This window comes from Saccopteryx leptura, chromosome 3 (assembly GCF_036850995.1).
Source record: "Saccopteryx leptura isolate mSacLep1 chromosome 3, mSacLep1_pri_phased_curated, whole genome shotgun sequence".
Classification (NCBI taxonomy): Eukaryota; Metazoa; Chordata; class Mammalia; order Chiroptera; family Emballonuridae; genus Saccopteryx; species Saccopteryx leptura.
The window spans coordinates 181,583,202-181,609,675 of NC_089505.1; the positions used below are offsets into that span (position 1 = coordinate 181,583,202).

Sequence of the window (26,474 nt, forward strand, 5' to 3'; positions counted from 1 at the left end):
GCGCATGCGGGAGTCTGTCTGCCTCCCTGCTTCTCACTTCAGAAACATACACACACACACACACACACACACACACACACACACACGAATAATAATAATAATAATAAAAAGAATATCACCCTTTCGGTTCCCTAGAAAGAAATACCTGCTGCAAGCCAGGCGTCAATTCCAAGCATCCTCCCCACGAAATAAAAAAATTTCTAGTTGTAAACCTTTTCTTTCAAAGGGTGTTTTCCATTCAAATATTAATGCTTTAAAACTGAACTTTGACTCCACATAACTGCAGACTTCTTTAACAGTGAATTCTTATAAGAGGATTGTCTCCAAGGAACTCATGAATATATCATATCTCCAGCTGGTAAGGTAAATTTCATGATGTTAATTCATGTTTCCATTTGATTCATTTGTTTTTCCCAGGATACACCTTTCGTGTTCAAAATAATCAATCTGTTTCCAAGTGGGCCCTGGAAGTATTTCTGTGGCAGCATGACGCAGGGCAGAGCTGGGCATGGAGGGCAGTGCCTTGTGAAGGGAAGCAGCCTGGTTTCCACAGTCTCAAGATGGAACAGGGGTGCACAGAGACCAGCGTGGAACAAGCCCGTGAATAACTTATAGAAACATCAGGTTACCAACTACAAGAACAGACACTACCACTAAGAAAAGAAACAATCAAAAAGGCACAGAAATCTCACATGACAGCAACAGAAAGGAAACACAAATATGTAAAAGCAAGTCATCTCAGGAAGGACCTCCAGGAACCTGCCCTTTGTATCTTACCCCCTATCTAACATAGACGTAGAGAGATAGATACTGATACACAGATATAGGGATAGGTATGGATATATGTGTACATGTATGTAATGTCCTTTGAAGGCAGGAAGCCACATGGCACTGTTATTCTGTAGCTCCAGAGAACTGAGGAAGGAGGGACAGGGACTGAGTTTTGTTTAACGTGTATCTAGTGGCTTGCGTGATGCTTGGAATATAGTAGGTGCTTAATAAATAGTTGGTAAATTGAAGATAGATACTCTTTAAGGGTCTTAGCTACCTTAATTTTATCTCACTGTTCTTTCAATCTTACTTAATTCTCTTAATCTTTTTTTGGACAAAGGTGTAATTTTGTGGATTATATGAAACCAGTATTGTGCTAGACTCTTTGAATGATTCATAAAATATAAGGTGAGTGCCTGATGCTGACCATCTGCATGAAGAAGCAATGCCTTTGATGGCCAAACAAGGCCATAGTCTGAGTGTGGAGAGGCAAGGCCCTGGCTCAGGGCACTGCCAACAGTACAGAGGGGAAGAAGAGGATGGGAGATAAAATTCTGAGGAAACTTCAACAGCGCTGTCATAAGAGAATTTCTCCACAGTGAGCTAAGACTGCAGAGCTTCTTCAACAATTGGACACACATTTTAAATGTGCCAGCAGTTTGCCAGGCTTTCGCTGGGATTTGCTGGCCATGAGTAACCAGGTGTGGTGGAGGCTTTGGAAATATAAATCATCATAACGGTCAGATGCAGCGGAAACTGCACATACAAAAGTCAGAGAGGATCCCTCAGAGACCATGGCTGTGAAATAGAATCTGAAAGGTGGACAGGTGGGGAGGAGCTGGCCCAGCAGAGGGAGTAATGAAAGCATGGAGCCTAAGGCAGTGAGGAGACACTCAGGACACCTGTGGAGAAGAAGCAGCTGACTTGGACAGGACAAGAACCAAAGAGACCGCCGATGCTGAGCACAGGCATTTAGGCTGTGTTCCAGAAGGGGCTGGAGGTGGGGAAAGAGCCATTGAGATGCTGTGAGTGGTTTGATGGGACTTACTTTGCACTTACTTCAGAAAGAGCACTTTGGCTGGAGGATGGAGAGTGGTTTCGGGGTGGGGTGGGGGGACAATAACACAAGAGTGGGGCCAGGGAAACCAGTCAGAAGGCTGCTGACGTTTTCAGGAAAGACAGGACGGTGTCTTCAGAGTGCCAGGATTGGCTCTGATGGAGAAAAGTGGAGACATGGGGAGGAGAATCAGGAAGCTGAGACAGAAATGAGACGCTGCCTCTGAGTGAGAGGTGCTGAGCCAAAGATCACCCCAGGTTTTGTTCATTTTTCATCAAAGAGATTTAAATCACCTACTAGCTGCTAGGCACTGTTTTAGAGGTTGGGCATAGAGCCACAAGAAAAAAAAAAACATCTTTTGTAACCCTAGGAATCATGACTAAGCCACAAGCCTTGATGAGCACGCTGTTTTTGAAAAGAGACTCTTCCAAAAATTAGGGACTGGTGTGGTTAACCGCTATGCTGATATTAATGAAACTGGTTTTCTGGAAACTCCCTTAACCACAGGTGTGTGTTACTCCATTTGAGAGGAGACAGAATATTTTTAATCTTTAAGAAAAAATAATCAACATAAAATCTTGACTATTTATGCAAAGTTGGTTATAGAACATAATACATACTATGCTATAGATTTATTCATATTGCTGATTCAATTCCTAAGGCAAAGGAGGAAGAGGAGTTAGAGAATTTTAATATGACTTCCAAGTTGTCCACTGGGGTCTAGTAACTACTTTTGTGCTTATCTACTGCCTGGTTGCTCTCAGGCCCAGTGCTCACATCTTCTAGAACATTCTTTTTGGTTCTACAGGAAACCCCATTCCCGGACTTCTTTACCCTCTTTAATTAAGTTTAGCCAGTGAGAGGCTTCAGAGGCAGGTAGGGGAGACAACAAGAAGTGTCCCCTTCTATCTGCTTTTGGAGAGACTCCAGCTCTCAGATATGGCTTCTGGTCTTCCGTGTGCCTCCTGTTCCAGGTGTGGTGGCAGATGTTTTCTGTTACCAATTCCTGGGTTGCCTCACTGTGTCACCTGTCTGGTTTCTTAGTTGTTCTCTCACCAGTGTAACCAATTCCTTTGAAAAAACTTCTATTGGTTATAAAACTAGAGGAGTTTTTATTTTATGCTCTGAACCCTGCAATGTGTCAGATAGTATACTAACACTCTACATGGGCTTTAAAAGTTCATCCATTTTCTATCTGGAGACACAGAGGCTCAGAGAACTTGGTAACTGGCTCTAGGTTACATAGTTATCAAGTTTCAGAAGAAGGAGGTCCATGTGCCTGGAGCAGAGGAAACAGTATGGAGAGCCACAGGTGATAAGGGCAGGGAGAGCCAGGAAATCAAGTTGGGTTTTGTAGACTGTTGTCAGAACTTTGAAATGTATTCAGGCTGAGAAAAAAGTCACTAGAAAAGAGACAAGGATTGCATTCAGTTATTTAAAAAATCACTGTGGTTCATGTGTGAAGACTATAGAAGAGCAGTTGAGAGTGCTGTGAGGATCTCTTGATTTCCCATAATATTCTCATTTTGATTATTGATCATGAAAATCCTTCTAATAGAGAACAAGTTAGAGATAATGCTAAAATGCTTTTGTTCCTGAAAAAAAAAGCCATAGGTTTGCTTACATTTGTTACTTTATAGTATGAAACTTTTCTTAAAAGCTGGTCTTAAGAACTGGGAGGATGGTGGACATTGGGAATAGGAAAACTAGTGAATGGGCGTGGTATACAAATGTGGCCACTTGAAGTACAAAGTTTATCCATGTCACAACTGTTTCTAGGGCAATCCTAGCCCCTTTCCAGCATGAGTTTAAATGAGGCTCTGTTTTCTGTCAGTACACAGAGGTTGAACCATACTAGGATCTCGGGATAAGAAAGAGAGTGATAGAATGTTGCTGCCACAATGTCTAGTTTAATGTACTTTGATGGATTTCATGATTGGAAACCAAACTGTGTACCAGCCTTTTGTCCCTTCTCATTTTAACTGTTATGCAAGACTATCAACTGACAAAGAATGTTTCCACATTTCTTAGGGTTCTGCAGCCCTCAAGCTGGTCTCTGGAAGCCCAAGCCAGGTTTGGGGGAGGGGGAAGAAAAGACATGTTAGACTGAAAGTAGGGACCACTGACCAGGTGAAATAGCTAACAGCTTTGAGGCTTACATCTTTCACATTCCTAGACAGCTTCAGGAAGCATGCCACAGGAATTCTCTTAGAAGAACTGAATTTTGTTAACAAATGGCAAGTCCATGGAGCCAAAGCTCCATTTATGTTCTATGCATCATTTAAGTAAACTACAGCTTGTGGGTCTTAACAAAAAGACTCATTTAGTTAAAGTCATGTCAACTAACTTAAAAATCAATCTTATTAGTTAACAAGAAAAATATAAAAAATTGAGCTAAATGTCTTCCAAACAAAACAGTTCTCTGATAAATTTTTTTACTAAACCAGTTAACTTTTATTAATAATTTAATGGTGACAACAATGAGAATAAGGACAAATAATTGGTAATTTTAACAAAATACTTGCCTATCTTTGGAATGCAATATATAACAATAAGTGTTAAACAAGTTTGCACTGCAGAGATTAAACCAATTGTTGGTAAAGCAAAAATCAACATAGGAAAAGTCTAGGCATTAGGATGTGGTCCATCTGGTTTTAGTCTGAAGGTGGGTATCAACAAGCAATACATGCTCAATAGACATTTATTTAAATAGGTATTTACTAGTGCTTACTATGAGCAAAGTATTATCATTTAACCTGGAAGAGAAGGAATAGATATCTAAGATGTCTGTGATGTACTTCTTGTGTTCAGTGAGTTTATAATCAAACATCCAATTTTAGCCTGGAAGTCAAGTCAGAAGACTACTTACTGCCCCGACAGAGTTACAAACTAAAAGCAGTGCCTTGCTGGTGGAGTTAAGAACGACTTTCTAGAGATCCAAGATGGCGGAGTAGTAGGTGTATGTTACACTCAACCTTGGAAACCCTCTCATCTCCCGTTTGCAGAGATTAAGCCCTGCTGATGAGTAAGCGGCCATGGCCAGGGAGTAGAGGTCTAGAGCGAGCCAGGAAGTGATAGTGACTCAGTTGTCTGGCTTTGAGGTGGAAGCTATTTCCCCCACTTTCCCAAGACTCTGATTGGTACTTCCCCTTCATAAGAGATTCAGTAGAACCACTCTCCTGTCTGCCAACAGATCTACTCTTTGGGTTTAAGAAGCCTCACTTTCTAGAATCCTAATGGCTTTGCCCTACTGAGGTCAGGGAAAAAATCTGACACACTGAGCCATACCCACTACCTTTCCTAAAGCCTGATGAGCTCCTCTGCCTTAGGGGAGATCCATCAACCAAGTGATTTTTAACCACTGGTATGAGAACTGGTGCTGGTCCACCAGAAATTGCATGCTGGTCCATGAAAGAGTTAACCACCCTGATGTTGTATGAAGATTATACAGTCTATAATCATTGGGTCTATAATCATCATACAACATCAGGGTGATTAACTGTTTTGCAGACCAGTGTGAAATTTCTGGCAGATCAGCACTGGTCCATGGACTGGAAGTTTAAAATCACTGCACTAGCCACATCCTACCAACTCTACAGGCAGAATATGACCCTAATAGTGAATGAGCCTAACAAGCAGTCAGAAGACAGAGGCAGCCAAAGATAAATGTCAGGGTGCCTTGGGACTTTTCCCGTCCTTGCCTTAGGCCCAGTGCTGATAAAAGCTAGATTTGGTGTGCAGCTTGACCCTTCTTGTGTGCACCTAAGCCCAGCAGAGGCAGACATAGACTATGGATAGCTTGTAGCTATAAACAGGTTGCTGAGGGCCACAGGCAGCATCTTATATTGACTTGCACTGGGATCCCACCCAAGATACCCAGAACCAGCACACCAAGTGACCAGCTTCAGAAAATATCAGAGAAAGATCTAGTTAGCTTCACAAGTGCATATATAAAGAAGGAACTGATCATTAGGCATCAAACCCAGTTGAGGTGAATTCCACTTCCTGTGGTCAGCACATACTCAGCTGCATGCATACATTGGTCAAGATAGAGCCTCACTGTCAGCCAGCCTGAGGCTTGATCCCATGCAAAATGGGCCTTTAGCAATTGAGTCTCAATTATAAAAGGAGGACCCATATAACCCAGACAAGAGACATTCCTGGAACACACAGCTCAGATGATAAAGGGGTCTGCAGTATTGGACCCAGCAAAACATCTACTACATAAGGTCACCCCACGAAGGCTGCAAATCATAGGAGATCTTTCTAATACATAAAAATAAACACAAAGAAGCAGCCAAAATGGGGGGAAAAGAAACAGGATCCAAATGACAGAACAAGGGAAATGCCCAGAAGAAGAGCTGAATGAAATGGGGATAAGCTATTTATCAGATATAAAGTTCAAAGTAATGGTTATACATATGCTCAAGGAACAAAGTGAAAACTTAAACAAGAGATAAAAGCATAAAAAAAGACATGTAGAAACCATAAAAATGCACCAGTCAGAATTTAAGAGTATAATATCTGACATCAAGAATATACTGTAAAGGAATAAACAGTAGGTTGGATAAAGCCGAGGATGGAATCAGTGATTTGGAATACAAGGTAGGAGGAAAAAAACCCACCAAATCAAAGGAGCAAAAAGAAAAAGAAATTAAAAAAAGATGAGAATAGTTTAAGGAACCTTTGGGAGAACATGAAACATAACAACATCCATATCATATGAATATGAGAGGGAGAAGAGAGAGAGCAAAGAATCGAGAACCTATTTCAATAAATAATGACCAAAAATTTCTTGAACCTGGTGAAGGGAAAACACATAGAAGTCCAGAGAGTGCAGAAAGTCCCATATAAGATGGACCCGAAGAGACCCACACCAGAACACATTATAATTAACATGGCAAAATTAAAGTTAAAGAGAGAATCTTAAAAGCAGCAAGATTAAGACAGTTTGTTCTCTACAAGGGAGCTCTCTCCCAATTAGCACAACCACCCCTGACATAAGCACTTTATTTTTTCATGGCTTATTTCTCAAAAGAAACATTTCAGGTCAGAAAGGATTGGCATGAAACAGTCAAAATGTTGAAAAGCAAGGACCTAGAGCCATGACTACATTGCACAGCAAGGATATCATTGAAAATTGAAGGAGAGAGACATAAAGAGCTTTCCAGACAGAAAAAGTTAAGGAGTTTGTTACTACCAACCCAGTATTACAATAAATGTTAAAGGGCCTGATTTAAGAAGAAGAAAAATGAGGAGGAAGAGAAGATGAAGAAAAATAAACAGGAGGACATAATTAAAAGATAAAATGACAATAAATACATACCTATCAATAATCACTTTAAATGTAAATGGCTTAAGTGCTCCAATCAAAAAACATAAGGTAGCTGAATGTATAAGAGAGAAAGACCCATATATATGCTGTCTACAAGAGATCCACCTCAGAAGGAAAGATACATACAGACTAAAAGTTAATGGATGAAAAAGATATTTCATTCAAATGAAAATGAAAAGAAAGTTGGAGTAGCAAGACTTATATATGACAAAATAAACTTTAAGAAAAAGACTATAGTGAGTATAAAACATAACAGTTCAAATGCTAAAGAAATATTTCCCTGAAACCTAAATACTCTTATTGATCAATGTCACCCTGTTAAATTTAATTTTCTAAAAAAAAAAGGGCTATAGTAAGAGGGACTGCATCCCAGCTCACCTTCTCCCTTTGCCAATTTGCTCTTCTATAGGGACTGATCCCAAGAGCACTCCTTAGTCAACTTTTTTGCATGCTGATTTAAAGCCTATTTCCCGGAGAACCCAACTGCTATAGACTAAATGTTTTTGTCTCTCCAAATTCATATGTTGAAACTTAACCCTCAGTATAAAGGCATTTTGAAGTGGGGCCTTTGAGATGTGATTAGGTCATGAAGGTGGAGACTTCATGAATGAGATTAATGCCTTTACAAAAGAGACCCCAGAGAGCTCTCTTACCCCTTCTGCCATGTGAGGACACAGTGAGAAGCCAGCCATCTAGGAACCAGAAAGTAGGCTCCCACCAGACACCAAATCTGTTGGCACCTTGACTGTGGACTTTCCAGCTTCCAGAACTATGAGAAATAAATACAATATATTTCATTTACAAGCCATTTAGTCTATGGTATTCTGTTATAACAGCCCAAATGGACTAAACCATCAACCTATAACACTGCGTTAATTAAATTATTAAAGTTCATATCATCAGTAATGGAACCTGTAAAAAATTACGTGTAACCAGGAAGGATTCACTGAGAAACACACATTACTTCTGAGATATTACTGCCAAAGACACATAACCTGATTTTAGTCATGAGAAAACAGACAAACTCAAACTGAGGGTCATGCTACAAAATTCCTGCCTTATCTTCAAAGGTGTCCAGTAATGAAAGTCAAAGAAAGACTAAGCTATTTCAAATTGAAGAAAATCAAAGAGATGAGACATGACAACAAAATGCCACATGTGATTCTGGATTGGATTCTCTTGCTACTAAGGACATTATTGGACAAAGTGGTGAAACTCAAATGCGGCATGATGATTAGATGTTCATAATATATCATTGTTAATATCCTGATTTTGATGATTATATAGGAGAATGTTTATTCATAGGAAATATGAACTAAAGTATTCAGGGATCATGGGACATCACGTTGACAACTCACTATCTCTGGGGAGAAAAACAGATGTTCTTGTAAATTTTCTGTGGAGTTTGTTTCAAAATTTAAAGAAAAACTTTCCAACAATAACAAAAACAACAGAATCACGTGTAGCCACTGTTTGTTCAATTATCCTGTATATTCATGCCCATCTTTCTCTCTCTCTCTTCCTCTTTCTTTCTTTCTTTCTTTCTTTCTTTCTTTCTTTCTTTCTTTCTTTCTCTCTCTCTCTCTCTCTCTCTCTCTCTCTCTCTCTCTCTCTCTCCCTCCCTCCCTCCTTCTTTCTTTCTTTCCTGCATGCTTACTTTCTTTCTCATGTTCTACTATCAGTGATGTAGGACTTTAAGTTTCTTAATATGAGCAATATATTTTGAGCTTTCTCTCTTTGGAATACCAACATCAATTCTTTAAAAGTATGTGCCGAAAGGATATCGGTAACATCTTGTTGTACTGTATTAGGCAACATCATATCTCAAACAAAGGGCACCATGTGTTCTTCCCCTCAAGAAGCATCAGCTCTGAGAGGACAAAGGACTAACTAGCGAGAAGCACGATGTTAATGAGGAACTCAACCTGTTGCATAATGCACACACAGAACCCAAGGCTGAAGAAATCAGTACGAGGGCAGTTACTCAGTAAATCACTGAAACAAGGATGATTTAGTGTCCACATGGCAAGATTTAATGTGCCATATAAATATAAGGAAAATGAGACAGCAAAAAAAATTCCTTTCTACCTTCTGAAGATGATTACCATATACTTGTGTCCTAAATAATCAAGACTGTGATTTTGTTTTTTGAAATTTTATCTTGATGATTATAAACACAAATGCCATCTTTATGAATCATCTTTATTTTTAAAATTTGGCTACACTTCATTGAAGTGTCTTTGATATGTTTAAAGTAATTTGTTTCACAAACATAAAAGTTAGAAAAAATTGAAATGATGGACATGAAGTAATGGAGACAGAGTGTCATTTTCCATCACTTAGAAATATATTGCACAAATAAAAGTTGTTTGATGAAAAGTGCTACCCTACTTCACGTCCACCATTTTAGTCAAAGAATCATTATTTTTGTCTCTCTTTCTGAAATTAATTGCTTCAGAATACAAAGGGCTTTTGCGTATCTTGTGCACTAATTTTCCAGAGAACTTACAGCACGCATATCAACCTAATTTTGAGATATTGAACATCTAATGTGGTTTCTTTCTTTGGGAGCCAATTTTGTAGTTGAGAGAAAATTATATTTTGCCTTGCATTTTCCTAGTTAAGAAAACAGGTTTTGAAATCACATTAGTTCTTAGGTCCTAAGTTCAAATGGAAAACATGATACTTTTCTTGGAAGAGTTGATAGCATCATGCTGACAATTGCTTTACAAAAATAAAAATAAAATCCTACTGTTGGTCAAATAAGTTTATAAATATGATATATATGTTTGCTCACTTATAGTTTGCATTGAGTGTGGGGCACAGGCTGTAAGCAGGCAGGGTCATTATAGCCTAAGGCTTAGTTTTAAGACTAAGCCTTTCCTACCCTTTTAATACTAAGATCTATTCAAAACTAAGCTTTTCCCCACACCCTTGACTGTTGCATGATGTGGGGTGGTGCACTCTCATGAGGAATCCCATTATGCCTCAGATAAGTTACTTTGTATCAGAGACTTTGTTATTTGTATTTGAAGTAAAGGTTTTGATTTCTACACTATAAAATAGGGCAAAGGAGCCCATGCTGGAAGAGAGCAGAGAAAGGCCACGTGGAAGAAAGAAGAAGCAGCCAAGATGGTGGAGTGCTGAAGGAGTAGCCAGTTTGTGCAGAGAGAAGGAGATAGGGAACAGAGGTGAATAAGACTGGTGAGGTAGAAACTTTTGATTCTAGGAAATTTGGATAAGTCAGTGGCTTTGGGAGCCCTGAATGGAAAGGGAAGTGTTTTCCCACTGTGTGTATTTCTTGCCCACCAGGTGCAAGCTAGGATTAAAGCTAATGGCCCACCAGTTCTTGGCTCCATTGTTTCATTACCGTCTGTCCAAATTAACCTGCATGGGCCAGGCTGCTGTGATGGTGGCTGTGATGCAGCTACTGGCTTTACTCCTACCCACATGTTTCTCCTCAGGTGTTGAGTGCTACACACACTTCATTTAGCTATTGGACTTCAGAAAGCATGAGGCTGCTATTTATAACAAAATAACATAGACAGGGTGGTTTAAGTAACAGACATTAATATCTCACAGTTCTGGAGGCTGGGAAGTTCAAGATCAAGGTACTGGCAGATTTGGTTCCTGGGTTTCAGATTTTTGCTGTGTCTTCGCATGGTGGGGACAAAGAGAGAAAGAACTCTGGCTTCTCTTTTTATTCTTGAAAGGATATGAATCTCACCGTGGAGCCCCACCCCCATGACTTCATCTAAACCTAGTGACTGCCCAAAGGTCCCACCTCAAATAACATCACATTGAAGGTTAGAGCTTCAACATTTGAATTTGGTGGTGGTGGGGTTGGCAGACACTTTCAGGTCATAGCAATGTCTCTTCCCTCTTCTCCATCCCCTGTCTTTTACCAAAGGCCTGCAGGTTGTCCTGTTCAGACTATACCTTACCTAATTTCCTCATACTTAATCTCCTTCCTCAAGAAGAATGAGTAGAATTGAGATCCAGATTTATGGCTCATCTTAGTATTTCTGACCTGATGCTGGACCTGGAATCTAGAAAGGTCTTAGAAGAAAATGGAGTCCACTAAGTGGTAAGTGAAGACAGAAACTCACCTTGCTCTCCAAATTTTGTGTGATTAATGGAATTCAACTATGACAGTTTATCTTTTTAAGGTGTTAGGAAAATATTTCTAGAAAGAGTAAACATGGAGATAAGAGGAAATATAATTAATCTTATCAGATGATAAAATTTTAGCAAGAATGGATTTACTGGAATTCTGCCATTAGCTGTTAGCTGAAATAATTTCCCTCGAAGGAGTTGCCAAAGGCTGTGTTTAAGGAATATAGTGTGGAGATGTTGGGTGACCAGGTGCTTCTAGGGAAGGCAGGCCCAGAGGAAGTCCCAGCATAAGGGTTTCTGAGTAAGCCAAGTGGGCAGTGAACAATTTTTTGGTATATTTGGAAGGCTACTGACTCAGTTTCCTCATGTGCAAAAAATGAATTATAATTGTAACTACCTCCCATAGCTAGATTGTATGCACACAGAATGACGATACCCTGAGTTTCCACACTGGTTGAGCCACACTCGAGTGACTTTGGCCCATTTATTTGCCCATTTGCTCCAAGTTTCTGTCAGCCTGCTCTTTCAAGACCTAGTCCTCTCTTCTGTGATCTGAGTGATCAACCAGCTAATTCAGTGCTGCCACCCTCACCCAAGACCCTACAGGGTTATAGAGTTCTGTATCAATACCATGCACAACCCCCAAAAGAGAGCTATGAAGAGAGGCTAAGCTCTTATGTGTTGGCTTCTTACTCAGCCCCTCAGGTTTCTTTGCTGCTGCAGTGAGGAGGTACAAAGGAGTCCCCACTGTGCCTTTAATGTCTCACCAGGACAGCTTCCTGCTCTGTGCCTGTTCATTCTTTTCCTTTGCCTGGGTCTTCCTCCCTTTACTTTGCCTCATCTTGAGTGAATGACTCCGCTTGATCTCATCTATCTTGGATGAACTCACTATCTCCATTGATTTGGTACTTCCAAAGGCAAATCAGTACAACACCCCACCCAATCCAATGCCCTAGGCTCCTGATGTCTTCCCTTGCAGGCACAGATATTTTGTGCCCTGCCTGGGCACTTATTTCTATTGTTAACACCATGCAATTGCTCCCTTTTGCCCTCAACATTCCTCTAATTTTCTAGTAGCTGCCTCTTGCTTCAGCTTTGATTTGGCAATCGCATATCCAAGGTGTGTTAAGCCCCAGTTTATGCCTGTTTTCCTATTGTCCATTTATTTAGCCCTACCTTTTCTCTCAAAATTGTCCTGGTTTGGAGGATAAATTATAGCCTTGCCCTAGCTGTGACCCACTAAGCTTTGTCCAGCCCTGGACAGACCCTGTGAAGGAATGTATTTGAAACTTTTACTGGATGTGGGTAGATTCCACACCTGTAGACCAAATGGGTTGGGCAAAATGATTGCTATGATTCCTTTCAGCCCTAACATTTCTGATTACATGATTCTATGAAACACACTAAATTTTGGATTGCTTCACTTTTATCAAAGAGCAGAGGCACACAGTAAAAACATTCAGAGAGGCGTGCTTTTTGGAGCACCAATCCCAATTGCTCAGGGGGCAGTTATGCCCAGGCATTTCTTTTCCTTTAGCTTCTTGTTTCTGCTTGAATACAAGGTCATCCCTAACTTTCTTCATTCCACTCACTTTCAGTTTATGGTCTTTTTCCTCTGTCCATGCCCAACTCCACATGCTCTTTTTTTTTCCTCAAAAGGTACTCTTAGAATATCTTATTTCCTTAGTTCTGCTCTCTGCAGAATGTCAGCTAGTCATTTTGCAAAACCAATTTGTGAAAATTTATAAATAGGAGTCAGTTGTATAGTATTATCTATGCTTACAAAGCATTTTCATTGTGTTAGAGATGATTCAGATGTTGTGTATTTACTCAAAGGAATAATTATAGTGAAAGAATTCAACACGCTGGTGCTGGAACATCTTCCATGTCTATCTGACTATAGATTTGGCATATGACAATCCCATATTCATCAACCATCAACATATGATAGAAAACATAATGTGTAAATGATTGCTTGAATGAATAAATGAATGAATGAGATTAAAAATCTGTTTTTATTATAACCCATTTTATTGTTATTCTACACATTTCTCTCCCAGAAGCCTTTATTTCTTGAAGATTTATTTGGCTTCAAAGCTCAAAGTATGAGAATCTGATCATCTTTAGATTAACAGAAAAGTATGGATTATATATATGTCCCCTTTCTCCTTTCCCACAGACATATTTTGTGAATAAGTAAAGGCTGGTGGATATTGTTCAATCTCTCTTTACTCCCATGTGTGCAGAGACCTACACCATTTATTGAGTCCCTTTTGTACTGCTCTTGAAAACTAATGGTAACTTAATTGCATTTGATCCTGTTAATGAGATTCTGATTTTTTGATAAAGGATAGTTTTTCATGTTTTAATCTGACATGATAAAATGGATTGTTTAGGAAAGATAATGATTCCTCAACGTGGAGAAACCAGATGCCGCAGCTCACTTCTACACAAGCAGAAACACTTGTGAACGGACACAAAATTTCCATACCCACCTCCTGAAGGTAACTCCTGCCCTTCCGCTAAGCAATGGACAAATAACAAAACATTCATCCCCAGGCTAGTGTTTATGTGTGTATAAGAAAGAGAGTGAGTGCTGGAGAGAAAGAGAGACAATGATGGAGAGAAATGATAAGAAAAGATAAGAAAGTCAGAAGGGCTGAAATACAGAGAAAAAAGAAAAGGTGAAAAGGATAGCAAAAGAGAGGTACAGCTATTTATAGCTTATTTTATGGCCCTCTAGCACCTGTCCAGCTCTGACTACTGTTACAGTGATGCTTTATGAAGAAATACTTCCTTAAGAAATACTATAAGGGTTTAGCTTTCTTTTACAGTTGCAATATTCAAAATAAGGCTGGTAATTGGGTCATCTTATTAGTAAGCAGCTGTCACTAAGGAGTTCTGAGAGCTTTCCAGTTACTCCCTTGTCAATCCTTGCAACACACTCAAGGAGTAATGAGAGGGCACAGATGATGAATAATTAGTCTGCTTTTATTCTTTCTTTAGTGGGCTTTAATTCTAGTGGGACAAGCAATGTCTCTTTTCACAGATTGGAGACTTAAGAGCCAGGTATAACAGTGGGCACATTAGTTTTCATTAAATATTTTTTCCTTACCTTTTTCACTCCTAGCTTCACATATGGCAAGAATTTCTTAGAATTTATATGGAATAGGCAGGAAATGCCTATGCCATTTCATGCCTGAGTTTAGAAAATGAGTGTCCAGTAGACAGTTTCAATTATGTGGGTGTTAATTAGCCAAAGTTAGGAATTCTCATAAGTGAGAGAGGTCAGTGTAAGACACAAGCAGGAAGATAAGGGGAAACGGAGAGATGAGTCAGGGCAAAGGCAAAAGAGAGAAGAGGGGGAGGGAGGAAGTCAGGCATCTGAGTGGGAATTCTCATTGCAATATCCGTGGTCTTTTATGAGCGCTCCACGCAGTGCACTTCATGTTATGAAACACACTGGTAACTCTATTACTCTAAGGACACTGAGCTTCGCTTAGAAACCCAAGCTCTGCAGGATGAGAGGTGAGTCACAAGGCAAGGCCAGGGGACTACCTGTAGGTCCCTGGCACTAGACTATGGATGGCAGTCCCTCCTACACTGAGACTGAACAGCTTTTGTCACTTTAGCCAGAACCATGGGCAAATAATTCCAGGCAGAACTTAGCCTGTGGGTTGTCGACTCATTTAGCCATTAGCATGGATATTGAAAATGCTGGATATTTTTGTTTGGAGGTTCAGTGATTGTTATCTTTGCTACCAGGATACAGACAGAAAGCAATAGCCTCCTATTTGCCTTTTGACAGCGTTTTTTTTTTCTTTCTTTTTCTGAAGTGAGAAACCGGGAGGCAGAGAGTCAAACTCCAGCATGTGCCTGGCCAAGATCCATCCGGCATGCCTACCAGGGGGTGATGCTCGGCCCCTCTGGGGCATTGCTCTGCTGCAACCGGAGCTCTTCTAGCGCCCGAGGCAGAGGCCATGGAGCCATCCTCAGCATCAGGGCCAATTTGCTCCAATGGAGCCTTGGCTGTGGGAGGGGAAGAGACAGACAGAAAGAAAAGAGAGGGGGAAGGGTGGAGAAGCAGATGGGCACTTCTCCTGTGTGCCCAGGCCAGGAACTGAACCTAGGACTTCTGCACACTGGGCTGACACTCTACCACTGAGCCAGCCGGCAGGGCCTCGACAGCATTTTCTTATTGAGCACTGCTAGTCGTTTGTTGGAGGACTTCTCTCACCCCCTATCTTCAGACCCAGGGTGGTGGTGGGGCATTACTGAGCAGACACTTAATAATAAAGAAATTTATCCAAGAAACAGATGCTTGACCAGCTACACATATTTAGAATCAGGTTAGGCTGGTGCTTCAGCAAAATCTCCATTTCCAGGTAGACAGGGAAATTAGAGCTGAATAAACAAATCCACCTATCAAACAATGTAGCAATAATCTAAAAAGTAAAAACAAAGATCTTTGAACATTCCACTTAAAACTCCTCCAAAAAGGCTCTTAGCCATTTATAGTATATGATCCAAATGTCTTATCTAGGTATACTGGGCCACCAATATGTTTCCAAGTATTCTTTCTTTATTGAACTTCCATTTATTTTTTAGACTGTATACTTTTTCCATTCAAATAGGTAAACTACTTATCCTTTGAGACCCTCTTAAAATAACACTTCCTGGGGACTCCTCCAGCTAGCCTCACAATTTCTCTCTCTAATTTGATTTCCAAGTATTTTACCTGAGAAGCTAGCCTTAAACTCAACTTCTACTATTCAGGCTGAACATTCTAGACTCTTTGAGGGCAGAAGAGAAGCATATGTGTATTACTACTGTAGTCTCAATTTAGTGCTTTGCACATGAAAGGTGTTCAGTAAGAGTCCAATAACGTATTTTTTTCCCAATAACATATTTAAAAAGAAAATAAATTGGCTTTATAATAAAATAAGCCAAATAAAAATCTGGAAAATAAATATATAAAAATGAAAAAAGGAATGTAATCATTTTTGAAAAGTTACTTTATATGAATTCCATATTGATAGCTCTTCTAATGTTGGCACAAAATCTTAAGTGTCAAAAAGGAGAAACAGACATTATAATAAGTTACCATAAAATACAGACTACAAAGCCACTCAGGTTCCATCAATCACTCTTCTTCATATTTTACAGGATAACGGTAATTTGCAACGGTAGTTAGGCATTTTCTAGAATGATGTCTGCATGTTATTACAAGATATTATAAAGTAAAAATATGGTAGACTAGTGTTTTTAGTAAAGCAATTTTGGGAAATGTTAGTCTAGAGAAGTTTCTTTATTTTTGTAGTTTTGATTTATTATTTTACTTCCTGCTTCCTCAGAGCTTTTAGCATACTAATGTGTACTGGGAGTGGGACTCTGTGAGAAGAGGCATCGAACACAGCAGGACCCAAATGCATTGTCCATGGAACCTGTTTTAAGGAGCATCTCACATGATGGGTGTTCACAGATAACATACCCGAGGAGGCACTTTCCTAATTTCTTAGATACCATTCTTAGTCACTTTGAGAGGCACTTAGAAATGAATACACTAGTTGTCATGATGCCAAACACACAGAAGCAAAAATTTAAAATGACACTTACATAAATGTTGCTTCAAAATGATGAAACAGGTCGCCTTTTCTCATCAAACCAGCATAATATAGTGGGAAAAGCACATTCCTGCATGATTTGGGGCAAAACATTTCTCAGCAGAGAAAGTTGGAATTTCTGAACCATAAATCCACAGGGATACACAGTCTTAAAGGGTTTGGGTGATGCTCTCAGTATATAAGAAACTGTCCTTTGCCCTCCTAAGCTTCTGTAGCACCTGCTTACCTCCTACTTCTTTGAGAAACTTGAGGTCACCAGGCATGCCAATCAGTTTCTTATCTCTTTCCCTAATATAGTCACACTGTCTCTTACCTCTTTCCCAACACCTCAGAGGAGAAGGACTTCTTTCTAGTCTGTCCCTACTTGATGCCACTTCATTCTGTGCTCCAGCATTGTCCTCAGTTACCCAAAGCTTCTCCTGAAACGTCAGGATTCTTCCTCTACTGGCTCCTTCCCCTCTGACCACATACGTGTTCAAGTACCTCCAATCCTAAAACAAGCACTCAAACTAAAACACCCTTTTTTTCTTCCCCATGTCCTCTAAAAAGACTAAATCACATTTGCTACATCCATTTGTTCACATCTCATTTACTTTTGGACCATTAAAGTTTGGTTTCTCCTCAAGTATCAGTGTCCCCCTAACTGTTGAGTCTGGTGGGAAGCTCTTACCTTAGTATCTAGTTATTTATTTATTTATTTCTGAAGTAAGGAGCAGGGAGGTAGAGAGACAGACTCCTGCATGCTCCCGACTAAGATGTACCCGGCATGCCCACCAGAAGGCATTGCCTTGCCCATCTGGGGTGTTGCTCCTTTGCTCAGCAACTGAGCTCTTCTTAGCGCTTGAGGTGGAGGCCATGGAGACATCCTCAGCATCCCAGAGCCAGCACACTCCAATCAAGCCGTGGCTGCAGGAGGGGAAGAGTGAAAGAGAGAGAAACGAGAGGTGGAGGGGTAGAGAAGCAGATGGGCCTTTTTCTGTGTGCCCTGCCTGAAAATTGAACCCAGGACATCTACACACTGGGCTGATGCTCCACCAGGGCTTTTCCTGTCTCCTTATTGTTTTTGATAAAGCTGGTCACTCTCTCCTCTTCAAAGACCCAGCTTTCTGCACTCCCCTGATTTCCCTCCTTTTTTATTGTCTTTGTTTCTTCCAGGGCTCTGGCACCTGAATTAACTTTTTTTTTGGGGGGGGGGGAGAAAAATAGGAACATTGAGCTGCTCCTGTGTGTGACCTGACCAGGGAATCGAACCAGCAACCTCTGTGCTCCGAGATGATGCTCCAACCAACAGAGCTATCTTGCCAGGGCTTAATTTTTTTTTTATTCACTGATAGAGACAGAGAGAGAGAGAGGGAGAGGGAGAAGAAGAGGAAGGAAAGCATTCATTTGTTATTCCACTCACTCATTCATTCATTGGTTGCTTCTTGTTTGTGCCCTGACTCGGGGGGTCGAACCTGTAACTTTGTCATTTCAGGACACTGCTTTTATTTTTTTAAATAGGGAACTTTTTTTTTTAGAATTTATTTATTCATTTTTATTAGAGAGAGAGGAGGGGGAGAGAGAGAGAGAGAGAGAGAGAGAGAGAGAGAGAGAGAGCAGGGGGAGGAGCTGGAAGCATCAACTCCCATATGTGCTTTGACCAGGCAATCCCAGGGTTTCGAACTGGCGACCTCAAGCATTCCAGGTTAACGCTTTATCCACTGCGTCACCACAGGTCAGGCTCGGGACACTGCTCTTAACTGAACTAACAGCCCAGGGCCTGGACTAACTTTTTAAAAGCTGTTTCTTCCCCAGCCTGAGTCCATTTCTCACTTGACTTATGTCTCAGAATGATCTTGTCCACCTATGTGTGTATGATATCCACATTTCTCTATGCCCAACCCAAACTTCTTTCCTAAGCTTCAGACTTATCTGTGCAACTAGTTATTGAACATGTTTACTTAGAAGTCCCTTAAGTCCCTCAAATTTCAGCAGGCTCAAATAGAATTTGTTTGTATATTCCACTGTTTCATTGGTGGGAGTAGTATGCATTGTAATTAAGAGAGAATGCGAGTTCAAATTGCAACTTAAGCACTTTCTAGGAGTAACCTTGGGTAATTATCTGACCACTTCAATCTTAATCTCATCTGAAAAAAAGGGAGATGATCAGAGTCCAATGCCCAAGAGGTACTTGAAGAATTAAATGAGTATCCGGGGCCAGTGAGTAAGTTATCAATGGGAGCCACTACCATCATCACTTCCCACACTCAATGATTTACTCCCAAACTTGCTGCAGTCTTTCTTGCATTTAGAAGCGCTAGGATCTATCATCCTAGTCACACAAGCCCGCCACTCTTTCTTCCCTCTTACTATATGCAGATTGCCAATCTAACGACCTGTAGATGGTGTCTCCTAAATAGTTCTCACATCAGCTCCTCTTTGCTCTCTCTACCACTGCCGCCCTGATCAAAGGTCTCGTCCTCACTCCTGTGAGCACCTCCTCTCCAGCCCAGAACCCACGACTGAGAATGGCTCAGGTCACTCCCATCTTTAAGACACATCAGAGCCTGCCTCTCTAGTCAGTTTTTGATAAATACTATTCAAGAAATGACTGAAATAAGCACTGAAGTATTGAGAATATGTCAGTGCTTTATGGGGCCAATAATGCAGGGCACATGCAATTGGCAAGGTCCTGTAAGTTATTGGGCACAGAACAGCTGTGGCCATGAGCTGCATAGCCCACTACATAAGAGCTGCACCTTTTGACTCGCAGGATGGCAAAGATGGAAGGGACTTGTGGCACACACCCCAGGTGTCTCCTACCATCCATGCTTAGCTGTCCCTGCCCTCCCCTCTAAAGAGACTGGGAAAAGGAAACACTTTCTTACAGGTAAGGGCAGCAATGAGATAGGAATAGCTTGCCTAGAGCTCCTGGGAAAGTTTTTGTTCTAAGAGGAGCAGGCTTTGCTGATGCAATCCTTCCCATCTTCCTTCTGTTGCAACAAAAAATATGAAGCATGGAGCTGTGGGCAAAATCTCCAAGGTGCTGACCTTGACTCCTTGGTCTCTTGTGATTGGAACCCAGGAAGAAAGAAACCTGCTCACATACTGCACCATTTCGTTAACTTTGAAGGGCTTACTGGATGGGGTAACATCTTCTGTTTTGAGGAAGAGAGCTGGTAAAAAATACAGCTTAGAATTCTTTCCTTACAATGAGCTCCCTCAACAGAGTATCAAAGAAAGAGGGGACCCATGTTAGAGTGATAACAAATTAACACCACAGCTGTTCTAATCTTTTCACAGCTCACGCTACAGGTTAGCGAAAACTTTAATTAATGCTTTGCTCCATGCCTTTTATGATTTTCTGAGGCTACAGGCTCAGAATTGGAAAGAGACAAAAGACCCCACAGACTACCAGGCATATTTTTCAGCCACACCCACCTCCTCAAATTCATTAACACCTCCCACCTACTTCACAGTGATGTCTGTGCTCTGCCAAAAGCTAATGAATGCAGTTCTCAAAGCCCTGAAACCATGTACAGAGCATGCTCCCCGGTCCACCTTCCTTAAACAGAGAGCTAAGCACACAGTGGATTTACCAGGGACCACCTGAGAGAGGCAATGAAATATTTAAAATGAGAGAGAGAAACCTGATTTGAAGGCAAACTCATGTATAAATAAATCTCATGACCTGGGTTCTGAGGACAGAAACAAAAGGAAACTCCAGTGTATTGACAAATGCCAGCTCATCTTATACAAAGGAAAGAGAAAAACGACCACATAAAATACTAAATGAAAACATAAAAAAATTAAGTTATTTTTTCTGTGTATCTGTTTTGTTGTTGTTTGTTTGTTTTTGTTTTTATTAAGTAAGAGGCAGGGAGGCAGAGAGACAGACTCCCACATGCACTTGATCGGGATCCACCCAGCAAGCCTCCTATAGGGTCATGCTCTGTCCATCTAGGGCTGCTGCTCTGTTGCTCGGCAACAGAGCTATTTCAGCACCTGAAGTGCGGCCATGGAGACATCCTCAGCCCCTGGGACCAACTTGCTAGAACCAGTCTAGCCATGGCTGTGAGAGAGGAAGAGAGAGAGAGAGAGAAAAGGGGGATGGAGAAGCAGATGGTTACTTCTCCTGTGTGCCTTGCCTAGGAATTGAACCCAGGATTTCCACACACTGGGCCAACATTTACTGCTGAGCCAAATGGCCAGGACTTTTTCTGCATTTTTAAGTAAAATGATTGTTCAATGGCATAGTTATATTTTTTAAGATAATGCATATAATGATCTTTGCTGATAAATCTAATATTACATAAACTCTAAAAGAAAGATTTGAAGAGATTCTTTGCTGTGTCTTTTATTTTTTCATGAAGTATTATTCTATTCTGTTTCAAAATCACTGTTTTTGCATTCTAGGTTTCTTGAAATTGAGGTACACCTACACGTACAAACTTTTACACTTAATTTCATTTTCTGTTCATATTTGATACTTGTCTCTTCTCAATACAATAATTACTTTTAAAATCAAATTACCTTGGGTTTATTTAATTCTACTGAAATAGGTACTGCTTTTTAAGAGAATTATTTCTGAGCTCCAGTGAGTGTCCAACACTATTCTATTTATTTGGTCTTAGCCCTGCTGAGGTGGTGAAGCCTGTGTTTGTGTGGCACCCCCCTGAGTGACAGGAGATGCAGAAAAGACACTGCCCAGGACAAATTCACCATCATTGGGCCTTGAAGGCCCTTTAAAACTGTGCTTGATTTCTCATACACTAAATAGTCGAAGGTAGAATTCTGTCATTTTCCTTTTCTTGTTTATACAATAAATTTGAAAATAGAAAGTCCTCAGATATACAGCAGGTCCTCAAATGCATTTCATTCAGTGTCATTTTGTTATAACATTGAGGAGAAAAAAATTGATTCCCAGCCGGGGCAACTGTCTATGGACTGATAGACTGTGTGTCTTCTCCCCACGTCTGCGTGGGATTTCTTCACAGACTCTTACTTCTTCTCACATCCCAGAGATTGCAGGTGAGGTGAATGTGTGTGTCCACATTGTCTCCCAGTCTGAGTGAGTGAGTGTGGGCGTGAGCACACGTGTGTGCCATGGTCCTGTCCAGGGTGGGTCCCACCTCCTGCCCTGAGCTGCTGGGATAGATTCGAGACACCCATGACCCTGAACTGGGATTAGCAGGTTGGAAAGTCATGATTCTACTTGTTTTTATTCATCTTTCTTAAGTGTATGTATACCTCACATTTTTTCAATGTTAATTGGAAGTACTTTGGGTCTTTATTGAGACATTTGGTGATTTTTTGTGTGTAACCAGAAATACGCATAGGAATTTAACTCTTATTCACATCAATTAGCCTATGGTAAAATTAGTTTCATTATACATCATTTTGCTTAAAGTGTCAATTTCCAAGAATGTGTAGACCAGTGGTTTTCAACCTTTTTATACTAGGGGACTGGTAAAAATAAGAGAATTACTTCAGGACCACTAAGGCAGACATCATCCTGAACATAAGCAAATTCAACTAAGATCATTGGATCTATAATCTTTATACAACATCAAAATGGTTAACTCTTTTATAAACCGGCACGAAATTTTTGGTGGACCAGTCTGTGAACCGGAGTTGGAAAACACCGCTGTAGATGACAGTAAGTGAGGGCTGACTCTAATAATGCCTGTAATGGACCATTCATGTTGGAACACAGCTTAACTCCTTTGTGGTCTCTAAGAAGGGTTTTAAATACATGTTGGTATTTAAAATATATACACTTTTATCTAAAAGGCAAATTTGCTATTCTTCTCTTCCCCACCTAGAGTATACTATGGTACAGCGCCCAGACCTTTCCTATCCAGGGTGAAAGCATCCGTGCTCCGGCACTGAGTGTTGATGGCTCACAGCTCCCATCCAGCTGCCATCAGGGGATTGCCCTCAGCCACAGACAGTCCACTACAGGTACGATCCTCTCCTGTGGGTAGCTTGTAATCAATGTCTAGTCCATGATAGAGAAAAAAGATACATGTCCTTGTCTCAAGACTGAACAATTCTGGAGATTCAATCCAGTTCCAGAACCCACCATGGGATCAACAAGGCCTTTGCTGATGGTAGTTCAACTTCTCTCCCTGGCCAGCAATGACTCCTTCACTGCCTCACAGATGCTGATCTTAAGAGTGCTCCCCAGTTAATGTTTTTCCACATGAATTGTCTCCTCAAGTTCATTTCCTGAGAGACCAATCTAAGACACTCACCTCATAATTCTTATTAAGATTCCTTTTATTATAATTATTTTCTGAACTGTTGGAGGGGGGAGGTCTCAGACTTCAGACAAGTCCAATTCGGGGCAAAGCTTCCTTACCCTGTTCTCATTGTCCTACTATTTGGCTAAAGGGAGAGATAAAAATTACTGTGAAGTTGCAGCAAAACTGTGGACAGAGTTTCTATTGGGTGTTTCTTTTTATTATTATTATTATTATTATTTCATTTGTTTTTTTTTCCTGGATGACTTTATTTTTTTATTAACTTTGTTGGGAGTGACATTGATTAATAAAATTATATATATATATATGTATATATATAGGTGTCAGGTATACAATGCTATAATAGATCACCTATATATTATATTGTGTGTCCACCACCCCAAGTCAGTTTCCTTCCTGACCTTCATGAAGTGATCATTCCACTATAAATGTGGCAAGGGCAGTTTAGTCACATCTAAGCCAAACAGGTATGTATATAAACACACAAAGGAGAGAGATAAATAAACATAGGGAAAGAAATAAAAATAAACTTCCATCAGATTTTAAAATATTATTAAAAGTACTAGCTATAGGTTCCTTTCTCAACTAAAGTGCCCATTATTAAAAAATATTAACAATAACAGTCTCTTCCTTAAACATAATTAAATTATGATTATTTTATTTTCCCTAACATAGGAACAGTAACTTAGTTTCCCCTCTCTTATCCCACAACTGGGATGACAAACAATTCTGTTTAGAAGCCAGGTATCACACTAATGCTGTTTATTCTGACCCAGGAGTCTCTTTTTTCCTCTCCCACTTCTACTCGGGCTTCCACCAAGTTTTCCACATTAATACACAAATTTTCACTATAAATACAAATAAGCACAAACCATATTACTAAAGTAGTAAGGGGGTCACAAATCTTTTTCTAAGAAAGTATTTGTAGTTTTAATTGAATTATTGTTATTTTTGTTACCTATATTCCCACATAGATCAATCATTTCCCATAGCTTTTATGTAATCATAATCACTCTTTTTTTTCTCTCTCTCTCTCCCTCTCTTGCTTAGTTCCCTTTCCTTTTGCTTCTCCTATTTTGGCTGCACTCTCACCAAGGAGCTCATGTCAACACTTATGTGCATGTTTTGTATTCTTTTGTGTGCTTGATACTATTGAGACTATATAGTCAGTCACACACACATAGAAGATCTTATATTCTTTCTTACACATTTTCTTTCTTACTTACTATCTCTCTTGAAGTCCTCTGCTATAAATCTACTTTATTCTTTTCTAAAAAATAACAATCAAAAACAACAAATAGTATATGAATATTTCACAGTATTTTTAATCATTTAGCTATTGAGAAGCATTTATTTTTAGGTGTGTTTTTTTGCCACTATAAACAATACTGCTGTAAATAATGCCTACCTTTATAAACTGGATTTTTAATATTCTTGATAAAGGTTCCTCAAACTGAAATTGCTGGGTCAAAGGCATATGTCTTTTTAATATTAATAGCTATGGCAAGTTGTCTTCTAAAAAGGTTATAAAATTTTACATTTATATCAGTTATTATGCTATCCTTTGAGAAAATAATGCAATTGAACCTGTACCCACTCTCTATTTTGTGACTCATAGTGTCATGACTAACATGACATAATGACATAGATTATCACAACCAGGGCTTGCACGTGGCACTCACCAATCACATATTCCACCCTGAAGAAATCTCTTCTGGGGTTGTATGGACGATTGAAGTCGATCTGGATGTAGAAAGACTGTCCTCTACGTACAATGAGTTTGTTGTTATCATACTTGTCAGTGTGGTGATCCAGTTTGTTACTGTCCCATTTCTCCTTGAACAGGTGAACACTCGTGACATTAAGGTAGTCTATGCACAAAATCAAGGGAAACCATTTAGTAACTTTGTTTAAACATAAACTCAAAAGACAAGGTCATTTTTTCCTGAAGCAGGAAGGGCTATTGAATAACACTTTACACAGAGAGCTGGTATGTTTGAGGGTCAGTGTCTTGTGACATTTTTGCTTTCCAAGAGGGTTTTAAAAAACCTTTTCCCACTCTGCTGTCATTTCAGACCACAGCAATGACTTTGAGATAGATGCAACAGTATTGATAGTGAATAATGTACAGGTCTAGATACAGAGAAGCAGGACCAAAGTTGAAGTCTTCGACTCCCTGGTTTTCCTTATGTCAGGTCCTTCTCACGGTGACTACCACCACCGCATCATTAACTAGAGGTAAGCAGGGAGCAGCCACTTCAGCTTGCTAGTCTTTAGAAGGGAAGGAATCAAATATGACAAAGTCCCAAAAACCATTCTAAGGACAAAGTTGGCCATTAACCCAAAATTCTCCTCTTCATGGAGTGTCAAATACCCTTCCTTTTATAATTCTAAAAGTGTATCTTGTCCCTCAAAGGCAAGAGAGGGAACAGGTGTGGAGAAAAGATACTAACATTTTTATGAGCTAGGTAGGATTGCTTCCACTTTGCACATGCAGAAACAAGCCTCACATTTCCTTAGCTACTAATCAACCAATCTGGAAGGAAAACCCTTGCCTGACGCCAAAATCTACATATTTTTTCTTTCAGTGTTGAGAGTGTAACTGTCAGTAATACATTTATCTGAGTCATGATAGCACTGGATAAAGGTGAGATATATTTCTGCCTTTTCCCCTATTCCCTCCGCACATGATCACTGAATGTGAAGCTAATTCTAACTACCCATCTATACTGTGGTTTAGAAAATCTAGTCTAGAGACACATTTCTGCCCATGCATTTGCAGTTCTAATGGGACACTGAGGAGAGAGGCTGAGTGGGGGATGTACCGACCTCTTGCCTCTCTTCCCTTTCCCTGGCTGGCCTTCTGCATAGTTTGCCCTCACAGCGAACAACACAGTGTGCATGGAATGCTCCGCTGCCGAGCTGGTGCTGGAGTATCACTTGGCAAGACTCCAAAGACTTCCTATGTTTTTATACAGGGATCTGTGTAAGATATCTGGCTTTCTCCAGCCTCCTTTATTTCTTATTGGGGAAAACCAATATGTTAGACTCATTAAGATACTCTCCAGTCCTTGTAGATCCTGAAACACTCTCAAGTAACTCAAAGTTCAGGTAACCCTAATTCTGACTCTTAGGTGTCATAATGACTTAAGTAAGGAAGGATCATTGTCTCTCAGAAGCTGATTTTCTTTTTCAACTTTGAAATGAGGATACTAATACCTTGATAGTTTCTGTGAAGATTCAATGACATAACAATATGATGTGTCTGGCACTAGGCCTGGCTTGTAGTGGGGCCATACGCTTACTTGTGGCTCACTGAATATGAC

General features: G+C 40.1%; 1 protein-coding gene across 2 annotated transcripts in view; it reads right to left on the bottom strand.

Annotated features, from left to right (window-relative positions):
- The window catches only part of F13A1 (coagulation factor XIII A chain), a 177,765-nt gene that overhangs the window by 130,664 nt on the left and 20,627 nt on the right, over nt 1-26,474 (bottom strand). The window contains exon 3 of one of the 2 annotated variants that reach the window (XM_066376972.1): nt 24,831-25,019. The exons of the other annotated variant lie outside the window; for it this stretch is intronic. Coding sequence (XP_066233069.1) covers nt 24,831-25,019 — 189 coding nt within the window. The remainder of the gene's footprint in view (nt 1-24,830; nt 25,020-26,474) is intronic. 2 annotated transcript variants of the gene reach the window in all.